The sequence below is a fragment of the Chelonoidis abingdonii genome, chromosome 5 (assembly GCF_003597395.2).
Source record: "Chelonoidis abingdonii isolate Lonesome George chromosome 5, CheloAbing_2.0, whole genome shotgun sequence".
Lineage (NCBI taxonomy): Eukaryota > Metazoa > Chordata > Testudines > Testudinidae > Chelonoidis > Chelonoidis abingdonii.
In genome coordinates this window covers 59,910,249-59,930,571 of record NC_133773.1, presented here as the reverse complement: position 1 = coordinate 59,930,571, position 20,323 = coordinate 59,910,249, and the positions used below count along the sequence as shown (strand labels likewise).

Genomic DNA, 20,323 nt, shown 5'->3' with positions numbered 1-20,323 from the left:
AATGAAATACACTGCTGGCTTCTATGGCCCCTATAACAAGAGCTGAACGTACATTTCTTTATCCCTGAATTATCAAAAGTCATAAAAATCTTCTAAAGGTTAAAGAATTTAGCCCTATTCTTGATCCAGATAGGACACAAAAGTCTCTACCTAGAAACTTGTGCTGCCATTTATTGCACAGATAATATTGTTACAGATGACAGGATGTTAAGAACATAGAGTGTCCATACTGCGTCAGACCAAAGGTCCATCTAGTCCAGTATCCTGTCTTCCGAAGGTGGCCAATGCCAGGTGCCCCAGAGGGAATGAACAGAACAGGTGATCATCAAGTGATCCATCCTATCATCCATTCCCAGCTTCTGTCAAACAGAGGCTAGGGACAACATCCCTCCCCATATTTATGTAGCTGAAGTGTGAACTATTGCTTTACATATTTTAACAAAACGTCTATTGGTTTTTCCTAAAAACTTGGCCTAATTTTTCCCTCTCTTCACTGATGTAAGCAGTAATGACTAAAATGAATAAGTAATGTCTGACCTCAATCTTGCAAATACTTACACATGTGCATATCTTTCTTTACTCATGCAACTACTCCTACTGAAGCCAATGGAACAAATCATGTGGGTAGAGTTACATGAGAGTGTTAGCAGGGCTGGAGCATCAGAGAGAAATCATGCCTACGCAAGAGTGGCCAGAATTGGGCCCATTGTTTGTAAGTGATAACTATGCCCGATCTACTTCTTCCTGTTTGCTTGCACTAGTGAATACGATTACAGTAAAAAAAAACAAAAATATGTCAACAATTGAGGAAGAGAGCAAGTTAAATTAGCATGTCATAGTCAACCTTTACTTATATAACTACATTTTTATTTGCAAAGTCATAGTGTGTTTTAAAACCCACTCATTTTGCAATAACCTCACACAATATTTTCCACCTACTAACATATATTACAAATTACTAAATTTCTTAAACTAGTGTTGACTAAATAATCTAAGGATTCCAATAATGGCAACTAATGGGTACATAATCCTACTAGCATCAACAATGACATAGGCTATACCTGTGCATGCAGGAAGGAAACAAACAAAATGAAGACAATTTGTGACAGTAAAAAAGGAAAAAAAGTAGCAAGAGAACAATTCTGCAAAATTGAGAGAGAGATTCCCTGGGAGAACATTTTATTTTGAAATTTTCAGTGAAGACTTGCAAGGAGATCAGTAGGATCCTATTTAAAGTATATTGTCAAGGGATTTTTATTTAAAAAAAAACACAGCTACCCTTGATCTGGAATTACTTATTATAGATTTGAAGATAAACTGAAAAGGACAAAATGGAAAATATTTAACAAGCAATGGAGGAGGGTATTTTCCCACCATGTTCAGAACTGAGCAAAAGTTTTGCTTCTTTCCAGTTTTGTACAGCTGGATCACTAATTGTCAGCACAAGTCTGGGAATAGTATTCATTAGTTAATTGTTTTTGCAGAGCCAGCAAAAGGCCCAGAAACATTAGTTATAAAATTTTCATAGTGATACCTGGTTGTTTTTTTTAAAGAATTTAGAATCAAGGCAGAGGGTTGGGGTGTGTGTGTGGGGGGGGGGTGTTGAGGGCTCTGGCTGGGGGTGTGGACTCCAGGGTGGGTCTGAGGATGAGGGGTTTGGGGTGCAGGAGGGTGCCCTGGGGCTACTGTGGGGAGAGAGGACTCCCCCCAGCTCTCTCTTCCTGCAGCAGCACCTGGGAGGGAGAGGTGTCTCTCCCTGCTGCAGCAGCTCTAGGGCTGGGGCAGCAGGATAGGGGCCCCTCCCCCAGTCACAGCAGGTCCAGGCCAGAGCTCAGTTTGGGTTGGGGGAGGGGAGGCCATTCCACCTCTACCTTAGCAACAACCTTTCATCGCCCAATGAGAACCAATCACAAAGTCTTCTCTCTGGATCCAGGGCTGTGGGCCAGCACAGACTACAAGTCCCAGCATCCATTATCACAGAATCATAGAAGATTAGGGCTGGAAGAGACCTCTGGCGGTCAGCTAGTCCAACCCCCTGCTCAAAGCAGGGCCAACACCAATTAAACTATCCTAGCCAGGGTTTTGTCAGGCTGGGCCTTAAAAACCTCTAAGGATGGAGTTTCCACCACCTCCCCAGGTAATCCATTCCAGTGCTTCACCACCCTCCTAGTGAATTACGTCCTCGAGTGGGCGGGCCGGACCAGCAGGAGGTGCCTGATAGTCTGCACCCCTTCACGGTTCTAAACCAATCAGAGGCATGAGAATACAAACCACACAGCACCCAAGTTGCTGTGAGGATTTGGACCAATTAGCACCTGCCCCAGTCAGTCCAGGTCAGGGCTGGGTTTGGGCTGCCCCTACCCTGGCGGCAGCAGGTCTGGGGCTGAGTTGGGAACAGGTGCTCCAGCAGGTCCCACCTTGGCAGGTTCCCTGAGCATCTGTGCAGCACTAAACAGCCTGCTGCATGGTCATGCAGTTCACAAGGAATTTAGGTCATGGTCCGTGAATTTTTGTTCACTGCCCATTACCTATCCATTACTTTTGCTAAAAATACCCATGACTAAAACATAGCCTTAGTCATCACTCTGTTATAATTCACAGCTCTAATGGAAACCCTTGTGCTCCCTGATATAATTTCACGTGTCAATGATAACACAGTTTGTATTTATGAGTGTATGATTTTCATTCTTTTTACCAGTCAGACATCTGGATGATCTCAGGTTAAAGAATTGAAACACTGGTTAGTATAAAAGCAATTGACACATTTACATTTACATGCACTTCCATTATGTTATCTTAACATAAATGCCAATGTCAATCACAATGAATAAGACATGCAACTGTTGAGTAATCTCAACAAGCTTTCTAGGCAAAAAGGGCGTTTGTGCCTATTTATACCTGATTCGATTACTAACGGAGGCTTAAAATGTCAGATTAGCCTCAGAACTCCAATCCACCCAAGATCCTGATGTCACCATATTATTATTTTAAAATGAATGAGATCAACTATGGCATGCCACGGGATCCCTCTAAAACTGTGCACACTCGTTTGCTTCTGGACCAGCACACTATATTGAAATTAATTCAGCATGAACACGCAATCTTCAGAGTGGCTAAGCTTTGAGATACATTTGAAGATAAAACCACCGTCTTCTCTGTTTTTCTCTCCCTTACTTCAAAGTTGCCAAGGGTATTTTTTTGCCAGAAAATTTTCAGGTCTATTGTTAAAGGGTCACTATTCATTTAGACTGCATAGTGTTTATACAACATTCTAGCCACTTCACATAAAGTAACATTTAAAAAAAATTATACTAAATCAGTATCATCCATAAAGAATAGCAATACTCGCCCAAAATAAAGGGTATCAAATAAATAAATAATAATAATAATAAAAACCCCATGTTAGAATCCCTGTATCCACAGCTCAACAACCCAACGTCCACATACCTTGCAACTAAAAATTTATCAAGAAAGGTCTGAATACATATTTTTTCCCTCAAATTTCACTGCTAAAGGAACGACTGAGTCCTGGAAATCCTTACTCACTGTTGTCATTGAGACTGCTGTGGCAAGAAAGGACTAAGTAAGGGTTTGTCCACACTGGAACTTTGTCGGCAAAACCTGTCATTCAGGGGTGTTAAAGAAAAAACCACCATCCCAAACAACAAAAGTTTTACTGACAAAAAGCACTTTGTTGGAAGGAGTGCTCTCTCCAGCCGACAAAGAGCAGCTACACTGTGCAGCTTTTAGTGATAGCACTGTAGCAGCACAGCCATATTGCTAAAAGCTGCATAGTATAGCCATACCTTAAGAGTTTGCAAGTTCCAGCTCTGTTGTCTGTGCTTGTTCAAATGCCGCTGCTGGAGTAAGAGACATAAATCCCTTCTATCAGCTTCCCTTTGGTGAATCTCATTACACCATTAACAGGACTGACAAACAAACAGAGCTTAAATAAACTAACACAAGGCTTCCAGTTACTGATGACCCCTGTGCCTGTGATGTGGATTCTGGACTTGGTTGTCCAGTGCCTTGCATTGTAGGTAGTTATTTACATGTGTGCAATGTGGGTGTTAAACACTATCTCTGCTGTCAGCGACTTAGTAATCTTTTGCATACTCTGCCTATATAAGCTACAAAGCAGCAGAGAATAATGCACTCACTCCACTGCCAATTTCCACTTGGAGTTTGTAAAACAGAATCCACAATATTTGTTGCTATCAGGCACAGATATTTATGTCCCTGATGGGAACTAATGGAAATTAAATATAGTTCCTTCTGAGGAAATAAATGTACTCTCAGAGTTTATAGCTAGGATACTGAGAAATCAGATGTGGCGATGGGAGAGGAAATATCTTACTTCAAATAACCCTGGGATCTTCAGAAAGCAATTAAAACCCTTGTTTTAAATTGAAACTAGGATTGTAAATAATTCATTAACACATTTTTAAACCCTGTTTTGTGCTTATCCAAGCCAGAGCCAGGAATCAAAATGTAAGTGATAGGTCTAGCGTCTAGTGCACATTAAGCACAGATCACTTTCCCTATGTCTATTAATACTTAATGGAAAGATTTATTTTAAGCACGTAGTCATTCTAAATTCATGTTCTATGTCTGTGATTGTTCAGCTCCTTAGCATCTTAACATTTACATACAAACATTTACATTTGTGAGGGATGAAGCAATGGAAAGCATGACAAAACAAATGACATACCAGGAGATTCTCTGGCTTAATGTCTCTGTGCACAATGTTGAGACCATGGAGGTATTTCAGTGCACTGGCTAGATTGTAGACCATTGCGCTACCATCTCTCTCCGTATACTTTGTTGAAGAAGTGATAGCATCAAATAGGTCTCCTCCCTAAAGTAAGGGAAAACATTAAAGGCAATGACAAGAAAAATCATCAGGTGTCAGTACTCTATTCAGACTACTGAAAAGATGTCAGAGAAAGCCATAATTCAACATCCTTGCACCAGAGGCATGCACAAAAACCTGTCATGTATTATACAGGAAAGATACGCTGCACAGTTTGAGGCTTGGCTACATGGAGAAGTTGGTGCACAGTAAGCTAGGGTGTGAGTTTAAAGCACACCAGCAACTCCTCACTAACTCTCTGTGTGGACCCACTTACTGCGTACTAAGAGTGACCTCACGTGGTTTAGCTTAGTAAATTTCCAAAGTGCACCAGCTACTTGCAGCCTTTTTCCTCATGTAGACAAGCCCTTGGAAACAGCTATCATGGTAGGGAAGGATGAACTTGTAGTCTGAGGCACTGGGACTCAGGGAATCTGGGTTCAGTACTCGACAGGCTTGTGTGTGTCATTGGACAAGTCGCTTCACCGCTCTGCACCTTAGTTCCCCAGGAGTAAGAGGAGGATACCACCACTACCTTTCTCCCTGCTTTTGACTGTCTTGTCTATTTACATTATAAACTTGTCAGGGTATTACAGACCTATTTGTTTGTACAGTGCCTAGCAGCTGGAGCCTCTAGATGATGCTGTAATGCAAATAATAATATTTACATAATAAAGTACATGTTAGAAATACTTAGTGCAAACATTATGAAAAGTAAAAATAAATAAGGATGAGGCAGGATGATAACAGTCCTGCATTCTACAGCATATTTGCCCCATGCAACATATGGCAGAGTCTGCCTGGTGTTTTTTGAGCATACCTGTTGTGCAATATCCTACCAGCATCCATTATAGCTCTGGGGTATGTAGCAGCATTTTTAAAAACAGTAGTAAAGAAATATTTTAATTTATATGGCATTTCCACTTGCTGCAGTTAATGTAAGTTGTGTGCCATTATGATGGTTACCTTGGATACAAGTGTGGGAGTGACTTGGCTGGGTTAGGGGGTGGAATTCCAAGCATTGTAGCACATGTGAAAGCAGTAGCAATTCAGGATATATATTCAAAGATTACCCTTTTTTTTAAGTTGCATCTTAAAAACAAAAAAGCCATCTGCCACATAAAAACTGTTTCTAGAGATAGCCAGAAATGAAGCAGTGGTACTGAGCCAGCAGCTACAGACCTTCACCAGGGGGTTTCAAGCAAACAGATGTTGCGGAAAAGGTTCTTGAGTACAGTGAAATTTTTAGATAGCAATACCTTCTGAAATGTTGATTTATACTTTTATCCAATATGCTGATATAGTCTGGGTTTACTGCTGTTGTTTTAACATATCGACTAGTTTGCATGTTTGCTATTGTTCCTGTATGAGAGATAAGACATTTGTGTGCAAGCACGTGTGAGAGAAGCCTCAGATTTGATACGGGTTTATAAATCTAACTCAGATGACCTAGACACTCAAATTATTCATTATCTTGTCACAAAACAAGCAACTAAGAAATATCAGACCTATGTCACACAGAAGTTTCTGGATTGTTTCATTATATTTGTATATTTTGTTATTTTATGATGGGGAAAATATGCTAAGTATTGTAACAGGGTATCTATTTTTCTTCTATATAATATTTTTCAGGTGTTTCCTTTTAAACAATTTTGCAAGTCATTCTGTCTTCTTTGCTGCTATATATGCTATTTCTGAGGGAGTTCTGCACCAAAAAATTAAAAATTCTGCAAAATAGTGCATATTTTGTCAAAACAACATTATAATCACACCATTTTCAATTATTTTGGTGCAGAGGGCTGAGTCTTGGCACAGTGAGGATTTGAGTGCAGGCAACTCAGCAAGGAGTGGTCTGGGTGCAGGGAGGAATTCAGATGCCTGGGGGTTGGGCATTTGCGGAAGCAGCTCTCCGTACTGTGACCCCCTCCCCCATGGCTGGAAAACAATGAGGGAAGGAAGCAGGGGGAGGAGCTTCCTGAAGCCTAGGGAAATTCCTAGGGGATGGGTCTGACCTGGCCCTGGCCCTGGCCCATGCAGGGTCAGAGGAAGTCCCATTCCCTCAGCCCAGCTGAGATTAGCAGCTGGAATCCAGTGCAGGGTAGGTGCCACTCATCCAGGCTCCCCTACTCCTGCTCCTCCTGGCTCTGGGTGCTCCTTGATAGCAAGCGAGAGGGATAGAGAGAGAGACCAGCCCCCAAGGCAGTGACTTACATCTCCCCCTGCTGCTCCTGACAGCCAAACCAGACTCCCTCCTGCCCCCTGACCGCTGCCCAGGACGGGGGCATGAATCAATTTTTCCTGTGGGGAAAGAGTAAAATCTGCCAGGGACCTTAATTCTGCACTTGCGCAGTGGCACAAAACTGGCCAAGAGTAATATGCCAAAAAACCCTGGTTTGTGTAACACGTTCATGCTATGCATTAACATGTTTCTATGGAGGTGCTTCATAATACCTTTGGCTTGGTAATTCACAAGAGAGCAGTATCACTCTCCAATGCCAGCAAAGTGGAGCTTCAGATGCATGGAGTAATTTTTCACTCCATCCATCTGAAGAAGTGGGTTTTTTACCCACGAAAGCTTACGTCCAAATAAATCTGTTAGTCTTTAAGGTGCCACCGGACTCGTTGTTTTTATGATAACAATTGTTCATTTTAATGGATTTTAACAACAGTATTTGCATGATTAATTGGAAGTTCTCATCAAAATGCTCATCTGATTATGTCTTCTGAGAGCTGTGAAATATTGGAATCTTCCTAGACTTCACATTATATGTAGATAAATGAAAAAGAAAATTCCTTGAAATAGTCTTACCTTAACTAACTCCATTACCAGATAGAGTTCTGTTGGAGTGTCCATCTCCTCTATCAGCATGATAATATTGGGGTGTTTCACTTGGCGCAGTATGGATACCTCATTCTCTATCAGATGCTCCTGTTTAGTCAGGAAAAGGAGGAAAGTTTATTTTAATTGACAATGAACTCCCAGTAAAACTTCCAGGTGATAGCTTTCCTGTTTTTATTTTTTTTCACTCTCTCTCTCTCACACACACACCCCCTACCTTTCACTATATTATTTATATTGCAGACCTGTGGTGAAATGACACATTTTAACCTTCACTTAACACCACTGTATTTCCTTCCAGACCTGATTTCTTACAAAATAGCTGCCAACTTCATGAGTTTTATTTTTTGTTTGGTTTGATATTTATATTTAAAACCTGAAAACTACTTACCCATTTAAGTATGGAAATTGTTTTGGCTCCAACAGCTTCATATTGTGCTAGGGTTAGGTTTTATTCACCCTTCTCCTGCCCACCCCCACACCTCCATGAAGGTACAACCGCTTTAGAATAAGTTAATTCTAGAGTTCTTTCATTTTCTTTTTATTTTAAATTCAAGACACCCATCCACTAAACTAAATGCTGGGGATTAAAGAAAGTCGCACATTCCCTTTCATTCATGAATGTTTTTGTTTTTTTCCTTTTTAAAATATCTGAAAACATTCCTATGATGGGTTCAGTCACAGAGACCCTCTTGGGACTACCACCTGATGTGCTGAGACTACCTCTGAGCCCGTTTTCCCTGCCAGCTTGGGACTTCAGTATCCTGTCTTGTTGAGCCAGACATGCTAGCCTGCTAGAAACACAGACCCGTGTCTGAACCACGTCCCCCAAAAGCTGCAGGCTTAACTGAAAACAGCTTAAGAAGTACTTCTGTCTCTAGCAGCCAGCTCCCCAGCTCCCCATGGGATCCAAACCTCAAATCAATCCATTTTACTCTGTATAAAGCTTATACAGGGTAAACTCAAATTGTCCACCCTCTTAACACTGATAGAGAGATATGCACAGCTGTTTGTCCCCCCTTACTCTGGGTTAATTTATAAGCAAAAATGATTTTATTAAATATAAAAAGTAGGATTTAAGTGGTTCCAAATAATTACAGACAGAACAAAGTAAGTTACCAAGCAAAATAAAACAAAAACACGCAAGTCTAAGCCTAATACATTAAGAAACTGATTACAGATGAAATGTCACCCTCAGATGTTCGAATAAGCTTCTTTCACAGACTAGACTCCTTTCTAGTCTGGGCCCAATCCTTTCCCCTGGTACAGTCCTTGTTCCAGCTCAGGTGGTAACTAGGGGATTTCTCATGACTGCTGCCTCTTTGTTCTGTTCTATACCCTTATATAGCTTTGGCACAAGGAGGGAATCTTTTGTCTCTCTGGGTCCCCACACTCCTTCTAAATGGAAAAGCACCAGGTTTAAGATGGATTCCAGCACCAGGTGACACCCCAAGCCTTCATTCTTCCTGGCCTGACTCACAGGAAGGCTTGCAAGTAAACAGAGCCATTTACAACCAACTGTCCTGGTTAATGGGAGCCATCAAGATTCCAAACCACCCTTAATGGCCCACGCTTGCATAATTACAATAGGATCTCCGAGTTATATTTCATATTTCTAGTTTCAGATACAATACTGATACATTTATACAAATTGGATGACCACACTCAGTAGATTATAAGCTTTGTAATGATACCTTACAAGAGACCTTTTGCATGAAGCATATTCCAGTTACATTATATTCACACATTAGCATATTTTCATAAAATCATATGGAGTTAAAAAGGTTTTAAAATAAGTTAATTCTAGGGTTCCCTCCCCCTCTTTTTGTTTTAAATTCAAGACACCCATCCACTAAACTGCATACTGGAGATTAAATAAAGTCACACATTCCTTTTCATTCATGAATGTTTTTGCTTTCTCCCTTTTTAAAATATCTGAACACATTCCACAGGGACCTTTTGGTTCATTGTAAATCTAATAACCATCTCTGTGTAAAACAAGAGGTTATTTGTACTTTGGGAAATAAGTCACCTCACTGGGAGTCTGAACTTGCTCACATTAAAAACACTGACTAGTAACACGCACCTCGTGCATTTGTGAATAGAATTACTGGAAATAGATATGTACATATTATGACAGACAGTACATGAGCAGTGACTGAAAACCTCACACTTTCACCATTTTTCTGCAAGGCTATATAAAGATGTCTTGTTTTCTGCTCAAAGCTCAGTCACGTGGCTGTGTAATTCATTAATTTGAATTAATGGGTCTACTTCCCAGAACCCACATACCAGCCACGCATCTCATCCTCTGAGAGTGGTGCAGCATATATTGGTTAAACGGGTTGCACCTTTGAAACCCAATTTGCAAGAACATCAATTTTTCGTTAAGCAACTAACTTAAGTCTGCTCCAAGCAAACGTACTCTGGAGAAAAGAAAAACAAACGAAACAATTTTGTTTAAAAAGGTTGACCTTTACCCACAGAAAGGAGCCGTTTATAAAATGCTGGTTATTGTGATTCATGAAAAAAAACTAGATAAAGCAGAGCCAAGGAACCAAGTGAAATCTGGAATCCTACTATAAACAAGATCTCAGCTTTAGGAGCAAATAGCCAACATAATCAATTAATTACACTATTTAATTCTGACCCTAGCAGCACAGAACCATCTATGCTATCCTGGCCTCATCTGAGCCATTAAATTGTTCTCTTTAGACAGGTTTAAGTAACAATTAACCTTTTATACAAAGGTTACAAAATGCTCTTGCATCACCATCCTGATACATGTCCTGTGAAATACTGACCTGTTTATGATTATTAATTTTTAATCATCTTGTCCTTGCTGTATTCCATTAAACTTTTCAAATATATCTGTTTCCACAGCTACCTCAACCTCTTCCTCAGGGAAATTGCTGTAATAGATTTTAGTCTAAGTTGAAAAGATTTCTTTAAGTAGAAATGATTGTACCACTAACATGTATACTGATGGATGAGAAAAGACCAGCTAGTTTGGTTAAAAAGTTGTAACACCAAAGATACAAATTGCTCGGCAGTAAATTTGTGCTGGACAGGAGTGACCATCCTCAATGCAAAAGTTGTGCATATTTGGGCCAGATGGTGGTTTTAAGGCTTGTGACGTGGGAATGGGTGCGGATACATTCAGCACAGAGAAGCAATTTGAGCACGGTTTTCCTCATGGTCATTCACTAAGTCACCTTACTAGATGGTAACTTATCTCATATTCTCTATGTCTATTTAATGGGGTGGGGACAAGATTAAACTCCTAGCTCCTGACAGTTTAGGATTAATGCATTAAGCAGGTAATGCACATTGACATGTACATTGTTATAGCTGCTACCTTCCTGCCTAACAGAAGGAATGTTATCTAAACCGCTCTCAGAACATCGTAATATGATACGCAGCATTTGCAATTTATAATTACATTGTACTATAACTCATCTCTTCAAATATCCCTGGATTTTTCAGTCTCAGATAGGGTTGCATTAAAAAAAAGAGTTTGTGCAACAATCCATAAAAAATGGGCTACCTATGCAAACACTGCAGAAACAGAAAAGCTGCCATACCAGAATAGACCATTTTATCTGCCCCAGCCCCTGCCTGTGAGAGGGTCCTATACTTCTTGCCTTCAGAGAAGGGTAAGCGGCTTCCATCATGCATCTGCTCATTTATCCACAATACTATGTCTTAAGAGTATTCTTGCCTGACTCCAACTGATGATCAGTGCCTGTAACTTGAAGACTGACATCTTTATGTGGATAAGAATAGCAAGTACACTAGTTGGAATAAAAGTGTCTAAAACTTTCTTGAAACTTGATAGATTTCAACAGCAAGTTCCAGGGGTTAATTATATTGCATTAGAAAAATAACTTCTTTACTGTTTTATATTTGTTGCTTCTTAATTTTCTAAGGGCTGATCTACACTATGGGGTAAAATCGATTTTAGATACGCAATTTCAGCTATGTGAATAACGTAGCTGAAGTCGAATATCTAAAATCGATTTACTCACCCGTCCTCACCGCGCGGGATCGATATCCGCGGCTCGCCATGTCGATTCTGGAACTCCGTTGGGGTTGGAGGAGTTCCGGAATCGATATAAGCGCGCTCAGGGATCGATATATCCCGTCTAGATTAGATGCGATATCAATCCCCGAGCAATCGATTTTAACATGCCGATACGGTAGTCTAGACGTGGCCTAAGTTACTTGCCCAGAGTCATACAGGAGGTCTGTGGTGGAACTGAATTGAACCTGGATCTCCCATATCCCAGGCCAGTGCCGCAACCACTGGGCCAGTCTTGCTCCCCCCGAAATGTTTTATTTATAGTTAATTATTATCTATGCTTTCGAAAATTCAGTCCAATAACTTTTTGTAGATCCAGATTGTTTCTTTCAGGCCTCCCTGCTTAGGAATTGTCCCACAATCAGTCCAGTAGGCTGGTGTTCATAATACTTCAGTCTGAAACACCTGTGTACTATTCTTTTTTACCCACTAGACAACCAGACATGGCAAGATCAACAGATATTGGGTAGCATCAGTATAGCAGCAGAAACTCCCAAAAAAGTCTCCCATCCTAGTGGGGAAGAGAAAGCAGCCAAGAGAATCCTTCCAATTTGTGCCTGCAATGCTCATAAAAGACACTGGCCTCAATTCTATAACATTTGCTTGTGACATCTGGGAATAAGACAGGAAAGGGGTTTGATGCATTTCCCAGCTGACTGAATCTGAGCTTTTAAATTCACCACTTAAAAGCTTAAACAACAATTTTAGAATAAACGTTATTTGTAAGAGATAAAGTGTTGTCACTAGTCAATAGAATGCTGTTTTCAAAAGTCCAGCTGTATATAGGTCAAGGAAGGGGGTACTGCAACCAAGAGGGAAAAAATAAGGGACAAGGCAGAAGTTTTAGGTAAAACAGGAAATATAAGGAAGATGTCTTATTTATTTTAAAATTTCCATGCTTGTCAAATTACTGGGGGCCCACTCCAATAGTCTTTAACCCCAAAGAAGAAAAAAACCTGTTACCTACCTTTCGTAATTGTTGTTCTTCTAAATGTGTTGCTCGTGTTCATTCCATTCTATGCGTGTGTGCACCTACATTCACAGTCAGAGATTTCTACCTTAGCGGTATCCGTAGGGTTGACTCTGGTGCCCCCTTGTGCCGCGCCCATGTGGCCGTATATCAGGCGCTGCCGACTCTATGCCCTCTCAGCTCCTTCTTGCCAGCAATTCTGACAGAGGAATAGGAGGGTGGGGAACGCAATGGACATGAGCAACACCTCTTGAAGAACAGTTATGAAAAGGTAGGGAACCATTTTTTCTTTGAGTGCTTGCTCATGTTGATTCTATTCTAGGTGACTCAAGCAGTATCAATGGAGGTGGGCTCAGATTTCACAGTCTAGTGCAGTGGTTCTCAAGCTTTTGTACTGATAACCCTTTTCACACAGCAAACCTAGGAGTGTGATCCCCCCTTATAAAATAAAAACACTTTTTTATATATGTAACACCACTATAAATGCTGGATGCAAAGTGGGGTTTGGGGTGGAGGCTGACAGCTCACGACCCTCCATGTAATTACCTCGTGATCCCCTGAGGGTTCCCGACACCCAGTTTGAGAACTCCTGGTAGCAGTAGTACTGCTCTACTGAAGCCAGCATAGTCCTGGGCCTGCTGGGTAAGTATGAATGGGACATGAACGTGTGGATGGACAAGCAGGTGGCCACCCTACAGATGTCCTAGATAGGCACTTGAATAGGAAAGCTGCCAAAGAGGCTTGCTCCCTGGGTGAGTGGGCAGTAACCATCGCTGGATGTGGCACCTATGTCCAGTCATAGCAGCAGCGTATGCAGGCAGTGATCCAAGAAGAAATTCTTTGAGTAGACACTGGATGATCTTTCTTCCTCTCAGCCACCATGATGAACAATTACGTTGACTTGCAGAATGGCTTGATCCTCTCAATGTAGAAGGCTAGCACCCTCCTGACATCTAGGGAATGTGATCTATGCTCCTCCTCCAACTTATGTGGCTTTGGAAAAAAGGCAGGTAAGTAAATGTCCTGGCCCATATGAAACTGAGATCACCCTGGACAGAAAAGCTGGATGAGGCTGAACCTTGTCTTTGTAAAAGACCATATAGGGCAGCTCTGAGGTAAGTGCCCTAATCTCAGAGACCTGGTGGGCAGATGTTATTGCAACCAAGAACACAACCTTCCAGGAAAGGAGGAAAAGAGAGCAGGAAGCCAGAGGCTTGAAGTGGGTCCCATGAGCCATGACAGCACAAGATTCAGGTCCCATGGAGGGACAGGTCTCCTGATGTGCAGGTAGAGGCGCTTGAGGCCCATGAGGAACCTGGCAGTCATGTCCTGGGCAAAAACTGACCTACTCTTGAGTGACAGATGGAATACTGAGATAGCAACCAAGTGGACCTTAATAAACGAAAGGGATGGTCCTTGGAGCTTGAGATGCAGAAAGTAGCCCAGGATTAACTGCAGTGAGACCCGCTCGGGCCAAATGCCTTTATCCGAGGTCTAACAAGCGAACAACTTCCATTTGGCCAGGTAGGTCGCTCTGGTGAAAGGCTTTCTACTGCCCAACAGGACCTGTTGGACACCAGCTGAGCACTCCTGCTCCTCTGCATTTAACCATGCAACAGCCAAGTCGTCAAATGCAGTGCCACCAGGACCAGCCTGAGCAGTAGCTGTAATGGAGCAGCCACCAAGAGGTCCAGAAGCATGCTGAACCAGAGCTGGTGCTGCCAACCCAGCGCTATGATGATCACCTTCAACCCGTCCTGCTTGATCTTCATGAGGACCTTGTGAATTAATGACACTGTGCTGGGGAAGGGGGTGGGAGGGAGAGGCATACAACAGACCCCTAACTACGGAAGTAGAAGAGCGTCTGACAGGGAGCCTTGGTCAATCGCCCAAATTGAGCAGAAAATAGGGCATGTCCTGTTCTGCCTGGATATGAACAGGTCCACCTGGAGAGTCCCCCACCTCTGGAAGATGATGCTGACCATTTCTGGATGGTAGGACCACTCGTGGCAAGACGAGAAGGCCCCGCTGAGGCAATCTGCTAAAGTGTTCCTGGCTCCAGGGAGATGTGTGAATATGAGATGGATGCTGTGTTGTACACAGAAGTCCCAGAGCCTGAGAGCTTCCCCGCAAAGAGCAGATGATCTGGCTCTGCCTTGCCTGAGCATAGTAGTTGCGTTGTCCATCAGGTCCTGGACCAGCCTGCTTTTTATGAGAAATAGGAAGGCTTGGCAGGCTAGGTGAACTGCTCTGAGCTCCCTGACAATGTGTAGGGAGTAATCGTAACTCGACCAATGGCCTTGTGTGCTGAGATTGCTCCGGTGGGCTCCCCACCCCAGATCCAAAGCATCAGAGATGAGGATCACTGATGGTGATGGAGCCACAAAGGGAACCCCCTCCAACATCAGTGCTGGATTCTGCCACCAGGTGGCTGATGACAGTACGTGGTCTGGGACCCTGACCACCCAGTCCATGCTGTGTCTGTTGGGGATGTAGACAGACACCAGCAGGGGCCTCAGATGGAGTCATGCAAGTCGGATCACATAAATGTAGGCCGCCATGTGGCCCAACAATCACAGGCACGTGTGAGCGGTGGTGAGGAGGTGGGCTTGAATGCACAAGATGAGGTCTGCCATGGCTTGGAACCAAGTCTCAGGTCGGAAGGCTTTGGCCTGAGTAGAGTCGAGGACTGCTCCAAAAAACTATGAATTTCACTGGACTTAAGGTCAACTTTTTCTTGTTTATTAACAGCCCCGGGTCACAACAGGTGGAACAAATCAGATTGAGATGCTGCTGCACCTGATCCCAGGACTGACCCTTTATTAGCCAGTAATTGGAGTAAGGGTAAATTTGAACACCCCGGTGCCTCAGGTAAGCGGCCACTGGTGCTATGAACTTCGTGGAGTGACGAGAGACTGAATGGCAATGCCATGAATTGGAAATGGTGCTGGTCCAGCATAAAATGAAGGAAGCGCCTGTGCCCCAGGAAAATGGAAATGTGGAAATATGCACAAGTCGAGGGCAGTGTACCAGTCTCCCCAGTCCAGGGAGAGGATGATGGAGGCTAGGGATACCATGCAAAACTTCAACTTTTTGAGAGACCTTGTTGAGACGACACTGTCCAAGATGGGTCTGAGGCCCCCTTTTGCTTTTGTGATCAGGAAGTAATGGGAGTAGAACCCCTTTCCTTTCATTGTCGAGAGACCTCCTCCACTGCCCCCAAGCCCAGGAGGTTCTTGACCTTTTGGATGAGGAGCTGCTTGTGAGACAAGTCCCTGAAGGAGGACAGGAAAGGGAGGTGGACCACGAACTGCAGGGTGAAACATGATGATTTTACTTTGAAAACCAAATGGTCCGAGGTCACCTGAGACCAGACTGACTGGAAGGGATGGAGGTGGTTGAGGAAAGAGTGGGAGGGTGGATCCTAGGAAGTGACTGGGGTGTCACCCTCGAGCACATCCTCAAAATGACTGCTTCTGGCCTCCCTGGCTTCTGGAAGGCCAAAGATGAGCAGAAGAATGGGAAGACAACGGGTGTCACTACTTAGACTCCTTGTCTCTATCCTTTCTCCTGTAGGTGCCCACCCGGGGAGTTCCCCAAGACCTGGACTGCGGAAGTGGAGGAGGTGAGGGCATAACAGCTTCCTCGCCGGCAGAGTATGGCTGCCCAAGTAGCAGAGGGTGGCACAGGAGTCTTTAGGGCCATGGAGTCTCAAGTCCATGAGCTCGGAGACGAGTCCCATCCCCTCAAACAGGAGGTCCTACAGAGTGGCCTGCATCTCCTGGGCTAACCCGGAGGACTGCAAGCAGGAGCTGTGCCTCATGGCCACCGCAGAGGCAACCACCCTGGCAGCTGACTCAGTAGCGTCCCGGGCCATCTGATGGGCCCCCCTTGCCATGCTGTGCCTTCGTCCACCAAAGCAGCAAACCTCTAGGCACAGTCCTGCAGGAGAGCCTCCTTGAATTTATTAAGGGAGTCCCACAGGTTAAAACTGTATCTGCCTAACAGGGCCTGGTGGTGAGATACCCAAAATCGCAGTTTTGCCATTGAATAAATCTTTCTGCCAAATAAGTCCAGTCTCCAGGTATCTTTGTTTTTCAGTGTGCCACTGACTTGGCCTTGCCTGTCCCTTTCATTAACAGTGAACACAACCAGTGACACTGCTGAAGGGTGTGTATACAGGTATTTGAACCCTTTTGCAGGGATGTAATACTTATTTTCCATCTTCTTAGAAGTAGGTGGAAGGAAGAGGGGGTCTGCCACAGCAATTTGGCAATCTTAAGGACCCGTGGGTGGACGGGCAGCACAATCTGGGCCTTGCTGGAGGAGGATATGTTAAAAAAGTCAGACTCCTCTGCGACCTCTTCAATTTTTAAGTTCAGGTTAGTAGCCACCCTCTTAAGAAGGGCCTGGTGCTCCTTGAAGTCATTTGGGGGCCGTGGGGGACAGAAGAGAGTTTGCCCGTTTGGGAGGCACCTGCCACCACTTCATCCGGAGACAACAAGGACAAGTGCACCGCTGGGGAAGGGATGGCTCCTTAGGTGCTGGAGTCCGATGCGCTGGTCTGGTCTTGGATTTGACACCGTGTTCCAACTCTGGTGCCACGGGCCCCAGGGGGCAGTTTGTCCAAGGCTGCCAGGGAGGACTGGTGGGAATACAGGATTGATATTATGGGCACACCCCATGGGTTCCCATACGGCCATGGAGCAGGCCACTTTCCCTGCTGCCAGGCCATCGTGGCAGGTGCCGTGCCGGCTTTGCAGGTCTGTGGTGAATCACCCCTCCTTGGCGAGGGGCTGAACTTCCAGTCCAGTCCTTCCAGTGACCAGGACAGAGCTATTGATGAATGAGTCTGCCGGCTGACCCTGGTCGGCGACCGACAAGGCGAGGATCGGTGCCTGCCCAGTGAGCAGAACCGGGAGGATGGAGACTGGTGCCATGACCGAGAGCAATCCTGCCCCAGTGGGAATGGATGACTGAAAGACCGTCTGGGCAAGGATGATTTGCACCGTGGCGATCTTTGATGAGAAGCTCGCTGGTACCGGTGGTACAGGGACCAGTCCCTCAACCCCAGTGTTCCATGTCTCAGTGGGAGAACGTGGCATCGGGGACCTGGGCGTTTTGACCGGAGACCAGGAATATGGTGCCAGGATCCTAGTCGGTGGAGATGGGCATCTGCATCTGCAGTCCAGGGACCGAGAGTGCTCCACTGCCCTATGGGGCAGTCCCATAACTAGCTTTCCCTTAGGCACTGGGGCCTTCACCAAGTCCGGTGCCTGATGCAGTGTCTACAGTGCCGGGCGGCCTGCTTATTCTTTAGCACTTCAGACAGACGTCATGGGGGTCATCAGCCTGTTGTATGACTAATAGCCATCAGCCTGTTGTATGACTAGCATGGTTTGCATCTGGGAGAACGGAGTGTGCCCCACTCTGGGGCAAAGTCCCAGCCTGGACTCTAACTACCAAACTAACTCTTAACTTAAAAGCTAACTAAGTACCTAAACTATATACAAAAATGACAGACAATGGGCTGTTGAAGAATCACTAACGCTCTTGCAACTGCAAGACAAGGTGCTCCGACCAACCGTCATGGGCAGTAAGAAGGAACTGAGAGGGCATAGGGTCAGTAGCGGCTATATACCGGCACATGGACACGGCACTCAAGCAGGTGCCACAGCCAACCCTACGGATACTGCTAAGGCAAAAATCTCAGACAACTGTGCATGTTGGCACACATACACCTAAAATGGAATCGACATGAGCAAGCACTCGAAAAAGAATAGGATATTTTGACTGAATAAGGACCGTAGGAATTTATCCCATATTAACTTTGCTTACAATGGTTACTATTGTTGATGTGAGTCATGACATACTTTGGAGCCTTTATAATTTGAATTGCTTTCATAATCAGTATTGGGTTCCATTATGTTAGGTGCTGGACACCCCCCCCCCCCCCAAAGATTTTACAATCAAAGTCACTATGCTGTACTTCCGCATTTCTCTTTTTATTCCATTTCGGCCCAATGAAGGAAGAACAATTGTGGAAATACTGCACATTCTTTGTTAGGCCAACAGAATAAATTACAATCATTGTTTGTTTTTGTTCCATTATCTACTAGATTAACACACAGTTACTACTTCTATGGTTTGCATTTTGTATGGAAAATGATCCTGCTAATACTAAACAGATATTTCTGATAGCGGCCACAGTTCTATCAAACCCAACCGCACCCCACCCAACGCACATCACTTTGACTAATGAACAGCTGTGAATGCTATTTTTACTCCTTTCACATGTAAATGGGTGTACACTACCTTTCCACAGCATTTTGCCTTGTCTATAATCTTCAGTGCAAACTCCTTTCCAGTGGCTCTAAGAAGAAAAATTGGAGAAACATTCATTAATGCCAGAAATTCCAGCCCAATTTCTGGTTATCTGTAAGAATACATGTAATCGTAATATAATCTTTTCACCCAGGGGAACAGCTGACAGAAAGGTGGCAGAAATGATTTCATTTTGTTTCTCCTCTCTCCAAGTAACAGTCCTGCCTGCTGTTTCCCTGACTACCATTACCTTGCTTATTGTGTGCATTAATCCCAGACCATAGTGACCCTAATGTGACCCAATAGACATTAGTGACCCTAATGTGACCCAATACTATACTCTGCCACTACTCTACTTCCATATGCAAAATTTGCCCCCAAATCCTTCATGTAGCTCTGTTCAACTGGCAGCCTGTAACCACACTTTGAAAACAGATCAGACTGCAGGTTTGCTGGTCAGCTCATGTATAGGATGACCAGCAAGAAGGCAGCCAGGAATATCGATGGCCTTTTTGGAAGAAGTCCCACAGAAGTTAGTAGGGAAGAAAACTATAGGGTTCTATAGCAATTACTACACAACGGATATCAGTGGCTATTAAATTCTATAGGATTTTAGAACTACCTGACAGAATTCTACAGGATGGTTCTGCAAAACCTAGAGTGACTAAGATGATTATTTTCTAGTATATGTGAGAGGACTTTTCCTCCCATAAGGTAGGAGCTTACTCTAGCTTTTACACTTGGTCACCCACATCCAGATCTAAACATGTTCTCCACAGGAAACAGAAAAAAGCAATAAAAACAATTTGTTTTGGTGTCTATAAAGAAAATATTGCTTCTCATTGTTGCAAATGACCTTCAGTTAACACTTTAAAAATAGCAAGGGAAATGCAATAAGCCCATTCCTATTATTATTAATTATTTGTATTGCAATTGCACCTGGAAGCCCCAGGTAAGATCCGACCCAATGTAAGGGATGCTATACAAATTCTGCTTTGTAACAAGCTTTTGTATCTCAATAAGAATTACCAGGTACGTTTTATTAAATTCATAAAAGCAACAAAAAGAGTCCTGTGGCACTTTATAGACTAACAGACGTTTTGGAGCATGAACTTTCGTGGGCGAATACCCACTTGGTCAGATGCATGTAGTGGAAATTTCCAGGGGCAGGTATAAATATGCAGGCAAGAAGCAGGCTAGAGATAACGAGGTTAGTTCAATCAGGGAGGATGAGGCCCTCTTCTAGCAGCTGAGGTG

General features: G+C 43.7%; 1 protein-coding gene across 2 annotated transcripts in view; it reads right to left on the bottom strand.

The window, feature by feature from the left end:
- Window positions 1–20,323, bottom strand: part of DCLK2 (doublecortin like kinase 2) — a 141,674-nt gene that overhangs the window by 15,629 nt on the left and 105,722 nt on the right. For both annotated transcript variants that reach the window (XM_032793230.2, XM_032793231.2), the window contains 3 exons: window positions 19,058–19,115; window positions 7,662–7,781; window positions 4,712–4,858 (listed from right to left, as the gene is read on the bottom strand). In XM_032793230.2, coding sequence (XP_032649121.1) covers window positions 4,712–4,858; window positions 7,662–7,781; window positions 19,058–19,115 — 325 coding nt within the window. The remainder of the gene's footprint in view (window positions 1–4,711; window positions 4,859–7,661; window positions 7,782–19,057; window positions 19,116–20,323) is intronic.